This window comes from Takifugu flavidus, chromosome 12 (assembly GCF_003711565.1).
Source record: "Takifugu flavidus isolate HTHZ2018 chromosome 12, ASM371156v2, whole genome shotgun sequence".
Taxonomy (NCBI): Eukaryota; Metazoa; Chordata; class Actinopteri; order Tetraodontiformes; family Tetraodontidae; genus Takifugu; species Takifugu flavidus.
The window spans coordinates 13,456,828-13,463,910 of NC_079531.1; the positions used below are offsets into that span (position 1 = coordinate 13,456,828).

Consider the following 7,083-nt stretch of genomic DNA (forward strand, 5'->3'; position numbering starts at 1 on the left):
CATGTTTAATTAATCAATCTTTTTCAAATTATACCACTTTATTAGTCACCGTCACTTTTATTAAAACTTGGTTATCCTTTATTCTTCGAGACTCTATGTAGTTTCGAAGGGGGGAAATATGTAGTATTTGACCCGTTCTATGCAGGCTTTACGTCTGTAAGGCCGTAATGTGTTTAACAGCCAGCCTAAGCACCATATTAGGACATGCTCCACATGTGTGTCCTGTGTCTTCTTCCTTTATGTAGGAGAAGCTGCTAAAAGATGACACTGGAGCCTGTGGGCCCCTGGTTGTTCTCCATATGAGGAATAGCATGAAGCATCTTCACTATTCCCTTTTTTGGTAATAACTGAACGCTATACCATTGGGTTGGCCATATTGTATAGCGTGAGGTCATCAGTAAAGAATGTGTTTACTTGACTGTATAAGAAGGAGGTATCGATGTAGACACCTTGGAGTTCTTCACCATCGGGACCGCGAAACCTCCCTCCGGCATGCTGCAGCGTCCGATTGATACCTGACTGTTCTCTCCAATAAACATCTTTGATAACCAAGTCGGTGTCTGCGAAGATTCCTTCCTCATCAACACATCTCGGCTACCACCAGGAGAAGATTCACAACACATGCAACAACAGCATGCAGAGAGATCTCTGCCCAATGTAACAAACATGTACCTTTTATAATGCTTAGCAACTACGCCTTTCTCTCAGTACTTTTCCATCTACTTACTTCATTGTCACAAGGTTAGCATGATAAACTGTAGCATTTTGAAGGTTGCTGACTCGCACATCTTCATAATTTTCTAAGGAGTCTTTGTTCTACAACTCGTGACACCTCGTACACCTGCACAAGTATCATCAAATGAGCTTGCTTGACCTTACTGGTTTAAATGATCTATGCTAAACAAAAATAATTTCTTTTACAGTTTTTCAGTTTAAGTTGCCCCTTCATGGGCGGAACATTTTAGTCATGCGGCACCGTTTACTTATACATCATTTTACATTTCTGACTCTTCACTGGAACTTTCATCATGCAGTTTTTCTATTTCTTCTTGATTCTTTATTGCTTCATACGTCAACATGGCTACTCGATCGCCCAACATCCTGTTAATGAGTTTTATCAACAGGGCACGTATGCACGGAATACAACAGCATCCACATAGAATCATTATTGCTGCGAAAACAGCTATTGACATCAAAACAGACGCCACTAGGGTCTTGTACTTTCCAAAAATGTTCAACCATTTGTCCCACATGGCTGTATCTACTCCAGAATGTTCCTTCATCTTGTTGCTGAGTGTTTTCAGTCCATCCACGGCACGTGTCAGCCTTCCCATTGGTGCAGTGTTGTTCGGTATGAATGTGCAACATTGAGTCCCAAACATCGAGCACACTCCTCCTCGCTCCACCAGCAACATATCCAGTGCCATTCTATTTTGAAAAGCCATCATTGAAGTCACTCTTAGCTGCTCGTGTACTGCTTATAGGCCGTCTCTTGTGTAATTGGCAAGTCTCTGCATATTGTAATGGAATGACCACAGTTGCTGAGGAGTTAGGCTGGAAACACACTCGAGGAGTTGTCAAATGGCTGGTACGGCCACAGTTGAAAATCGTATGTCCTCCAACAGCGCTCACAATATTTATTATGATCAGAAGGATGCTCCTCACGGTCGACATCTGTTTTCCCATGCTTGCGTTGGTGGTTTGGCACACCACTTGAAGCAGTAGGGACGCTAGTTTCACTCCCTACTGACCGGTTCCTTCGGCTCTGGTACTCTCTTGCAGTGGGATGCATGGATCCACGTCACTCTCTCTGCCACTTTTACGGCTGTCTGTGTCACCAGCAGGATCTGGAAGGGACCTTGCCACCGTTTCTGGTTCCACCGTGTTCTGCGGAAATCCTTCACCACGTAGTCTCCTGATTTCAAGTTATGGAGTTGCTCTTCTGCTGGAGTCGGCAGAGCAGCTTTCACTTGTCCTCGAATGTCTGAAAGAGATTTAGACAGATTCCTGCAATAGGTTAATACTGAGTTTTCACAGAGAGTTGTGTCTGGAAGCATTGTTCGTGGTGCATTGGCTCCTACATTGGGAATTCCTGCAAACAGAATTTCAAAGGGGCTTAAATTTGCTCTCCCACGCTTGAGCATTCTCATGTACATTAATGCTAGTGGTAACACTTCAGTCCATGGCAGCCCCATATCCTCACAACATTTTGCCATTTTTGCTTTCAGAGATCCGTTCTCTCTGTCTACTGCGCCCCCACTTTGAGGGTGGTATGCGCAGTGTCTTTTCAGATTTATGCCTAGGTACACTGAGATTTGTGTTAAAGCTTCATTTACAAAATGAGTTCCATTGTCACTTGAAATTTTTTCTGGGATTCCCCATCTGGGAATAATTTCGGTTATTAGCGCTCTTGCTCTTGCTGCTTTGGATGTCGGAATTGCCTCCACCCATTTTGACCACATGTCCACAAAAAACAGACAGAATTTCTTACCTTCTGCTGGGTGCAACTCTATGAAGTCCATCATCACATGCTCAAATGGTCGGGTTGGGGGAGGGTGTGCAGCGTGCGCTGATCTCTGCTGATTTTGTGACCAAGGAATGTTACGATTTGCTGTGCATATTGCATCTTTGTTCTGGAGACCTTGTGTCCCTCCTTTACGAGGTGAGTGAGCAGAGTCACGGTGTCTTGGACACATGGAGTCCTGGTCGGGGCACACAACAATAAGTCATCAACGTACTGCAGCAGCGCGGAGCCGTCCTGTTAAGTCAGAGAGGACAGGGAGTCACTTAGACACTGATTGTAAATGGTTGGTGACTCACAGTAGCCTTGTGGCATTCGAGTGAATGTGTAGCCCCTTCCCCGGAACTGAAAGGCAAACCAGTATTGGGAGTCGGGGTGAACTGGAACGCTGAAGAAGGCATTGGAGAGATCTATGACAGAGAACCATGTAGCATTGGAAGGAATGGTGGATAGGATGGTGTAAGGATTAGGAACCAGAGGAGCCCTGGATTGTACTGCTGCTTTAACAGCAGTTAAGTCCTGAACAAACCTCCATTCTTCGGGCTCCGGCGGTGGGCGGTACTTCTTCACAGGAAGAATGGGAGAGTTTGGACAAGGCACAATCACTCCCGCTGCCAGCAGGGAGTCAAAAACTGGCTGTATGCCCTCAATGGCCTCCTTTCGGAGGGGGTATTGGGCACGTCTTGGTCGGTGAGTCGACTTAGGGGTCACCACCAGAGGTTCACAGTTACGTATGAGACCTACATCGTATTTGTGTGCAGCCCATACACAATCTGGAACGGTGAATAACTCCGGTTCGTGTGGGGTGGGTTGACTGACCAGAGTCTGAATTGTGCTTTCCTGGATCATGAGAACTGTTGGCGTGGCTGGAACAGCAGTGTACCAGTCTGTGGAGTACACCTGAAGAGACGGAGAGAAGAGCACCTTTGGGTCAAGAGTCTGTTCCCAATCGGTGGCTTCCTCACATAACCGTGTCCATTGGCCGATGTGTTTCCATTCATCTTTGTGGCTTCTAGCTAGTGACACATGGGGTACACTAGACAGAACATCAAACAGGTCACATTCAGGTTTACATAGAGAGACAGACACAGGGCAGCGCGTGGAATTCCAATACATTTTAGCTGTCATGAGATCCACTGAGGCTTGTGCATAAAACTGCTCCTCATAGGCGTTGTCTCGGTGTTCTGTTACACGTGCAGTGCAGTGTACTGCATCAACTTGTTGCATGTGTGCTGTGGGTATTAACTTTTCTTTAGCACTTAATAACATTTGTTGTGCACTTTGTTCATTTATGCTCCATACATAAATCCACAGGGTGTCTTGAGTCACCGGTTTAGCTAGCATAGTGATAGATTGGGCATCAGGCCGTCGGAGCTCCAAACCTTCTGGGGTTGACACTAAGTTTACTCCTAAACCTAAAATTAAGTCCCTCCCCATTAAATTTAGTGGGCAAGATGAAGACATTAGGAATGAGTGTTTAAACCCATGATCTCCTAACCTGCAGTTGAGAGGCAGAGAGAAAGTTTCTCTCGTGCTGACCCCACTTGCTCCCATTGAGTGCAGTGACCGTGAGCTCATGTCGGTGTGTGGCAGATCATGCTTCCTGATAACGGAATAAGTTGCTCCTGTATCTACCACAAATTTCAAGGTTTTTCCATTAACATTTAGTTTCATAGTTGGTAACTTACATATCACTGAGTCAGATAGTTGGACATAATGCTTTATCATATTTGTGATGTTTGTGTTGGGTGCGGTAAATGTGCTGCAATACCGTATCATCTGGTGTTGTGGGCTGTCCTCTGCCGGCTCCACCTCTCCGTCAAGTCAGTCCTGTTGTGTTTGATCTTGATCGAATTGGGTGTGGCCATGTCCGCCCCTGCCTCTGCCCTGTGGGAATCCCCTGCCACGCCCCCTTCCTCTTTTCTTAGGGCAGTCTCTGGCCCAGTGTCCCATCTGGCCACAGTGGAAACATTTGTCGTCCTTCGTGTCAGACGTTGTTTGGTTTCCCCTCTGAGGCCCCTGGTGTGGCGGGCGCCCTTTAGTCTGCTGTTTCCCATCATATTTCAACAGGGCCAATTGTCTCTGCTGTAAACTCCTTTTCACATGTTTGTCCTCGTCATCGGTGGCTGTTTTCTTCTCTTGCGGCCGTTTATATTGGTGATCGGCATGTTTCACCACCCTGGAGAGTCGTGTGTCAGCATCACTCCATCCGATGCACGAATCCTTGACCAGCTGGCCAAGTAGATGTTGGAGACCTTGAATGAATTGCTGCTTAAGAAGAGTCTCATAGGGGGTGGTTTCTGGACCAGGGTATGGATCGGGCTTGGTCATGCCACTGTGATTGTCATATACAGTCATGAGGTGGTGGAAATACTCTCACGGTCCTTCGTCCTTTGCCTGGACACATGCAGAAACTTTTGACAGATCACATTGTGTTTTGAAATCTTCACTTACCTTGGTGACCAGACGGGTGAGGAAATCTCTGTAGGCCACGTCACGAGGGTCATCACCGACCGTCGCTGTCTCCCAGTTGATGGTGGCAGGCTGCCAATGACCATTGAACACACCTTTGACAGCTGCGAACTGTGTTGGTGGCCATCTCAGATGAAGTTGGAACGTAGTCTCGGATAAAGTCTGTTAAGGCTTTCGCCATGGCAACTCCTCCTTTGTCTGGTTGAGGGAGATGCTTAGCCGCTTCCACGATATCTGCTTCAGTCCAGGGTCTGTAAACATACATAGGATTGCCCTGTGGGCCTCCTACCTGAACCATAGGAAGGGTGACCACCGCATACACTGGTCTATTGTCTCTTTCTCTCATTCCCCTTGTGGAGAGCGGGGAAAAGGTTCCGTCTGGGCTCAGACCATGGACCGCTGGTTGTGGCTGTGAGGTACTGAGTTGCTGCATCTCTTCCGGAGTAGGTGGAGGGGGGGCTGGGGGCCCGCTGGGGTGTATGAGGCGGTGGAGGGTTGGGCGGACCTGGTGACGAAATGTAGGGCGGCGGATGATTCGCTGATGGTGGATATGTCGTTTCTAGAGAGGTGGATTGTCCGGCGTTGGCGCTCCAGTGATTCTGCAAAGAGGGATAGAGGGAAGGGGGAGGAGGTGGAGGAGACGCATATTGCCCTGTCTTTCCCTTGTCATTTTTATCCACTTTTAACTGTGTTAATACTTTCTGACACTGCTTCCTGTCCCTTTTATCACATTCAGTTTCCCAGCACTTTAACTGTTTCAACATGTCTTGTATTTCTCGCTCATCTTTCACGGGAATCTTCGGTTTTTGTTTTATTTCTGTTTCTTTTTTCTCTAAGTTTTCTTTCAACATCTCTATTTGCCTTTTACTCAGTGATCCCCCTTCAGGAAACCCATATTGTTTACACCATTTTCCCATATATGAACAACACTCAGGCCCATATTTGTCTGTCATTATTTTCATAAGTGGGGACAGTCGGTCCCTGTTGTCATGGTCACTCTTACTTTGTGACTTTCCCATTTCGTCTGATCTTGTCTTCCGACTCACAGTACTTATTTTACCCGATCTTGCTTTGCTCACAGTACTTTTAATACCTGGTCTTGCTTTAATGCTCACAGGACCTTTAATACCTAGTCTTACTTTAATGCTCACGGGACTGTTAATACCTGGTCTTGCTTTAATGCTCACAGGACTTTGCGTGTTTTAGTCACATTCAAGGCTCGTCTTTTTTTTTCTTCAAAAAACAGCATTCGGACCATTTCATTGTATCATTAAATTTACAATTGTCTTACCAATTGGCATGGATTTCAGGAATCCTGTGACCGTCGATCGGGACGGCCGCGGTCCTCCTCCTCGAAAAATGTGGGGTTGAGGATAAATCGCCTTTGGTGGATTCAGGTGGCCAGCCCCTCGGTCGGGTCCCGAAGGACGTATCCAGGATCCCACTTCTGACACCAAGTTTTTAGAGGATTTTCTTCAGTTAACACAAAGTCAAAATTCTGCTTTTAAGAGTTTAATAAGTCAGTCAGAACACATGCAACAACAGCATGCAGAGAGATCTCTGCCCAATGTAACAAACATGTACCTTTTATAATGCTTAGCAACTACGCCTTTCTCTCAGTACTTTTCCATCTACTTACTTCATGTCACAAGGTTAGCGTGATAAACTGTAGCATTTTGAAGGTTGCTAACTCGCACATCTTCATCATTTTCTAAGGAGTCTTTGTTCTACAACTCGTGACCAACCTCGTACACCTGCACAAGCATCATCAAATGAACTTGCTTGACCTTACTGGTTTAAATGATCTATGCTAAACAAAAATAATTTATTTTACAATGCCAACCTGAGCAGCCATATCAAAGCCGCTGATATTTTGCATTATATGCACTTTGTATGATCGGCCATAATGTCTTGATACACATGTTGAGAACAGAAATACACTTTTTACCCACTGAGTCCGTCCAGGTGCATTCTTCTCCTCCTCTGTGCAGTCTGATGACACTGCCCTTGTTGGCTTTCGAATTAAAATTACAACCAAGAAAAAGGTAAGAAATGTGAATGTTGAAAGTCACTCAGACAATCATTTACCT

General features: G+C 45.9%; 1 protein-coding gene across 4 annotated transcripts; it reads right to left on the bottom strand.

Moving 5' to 3' along the window:
- Positions 1 to 1,034: 1,034 nt before the first annotated feature.
- LOC130535469 (uncharacterized) lies at positions 1,035 to 6,088 on the bottom strand. 4 transcript variants are annotated; one of them, XM_057050530.1, is made up of 4 exons: positions 3,051 to 6,088; positions 2,821 to 2,931; positions 2,492 to 2,702; positions 1,035 to 1,984 (listed from the first exon to the last, which is right to left on the bottom strand). In XM_057050530.1, the coding sequence occupies exons 1-3, from the start codon at positions 4,298 to 4,300 to the stop codon at positions 2,525 to 2,527; spliced, it is 1,539 nt and encodes a 512-aa protein (XP_056906510.1). In that variant the 5' UTR covers positions 4,301 to 6,088; the 3' UTR covers positions 1,035 to 1,984; positions 2,492 to 2,524. The 4 variants fall into 4 exon arrangements, with proteins under 4 accessions (XP_056906510.1, XP_056906511.1, XP_056906512.1 ...); XM_057050531.1 differs by lacking the exon at positions 2,821 to 2,931 and having other exon boundaries at positions 2,492 to 2,758; positions 3,446 to 6,088; XM_057050532.1 differs by having other exon boundaries at positions 1,035 to 2,702.
- Positions 6,089 to 7,083: the final 995 nt, after the last annotated feature.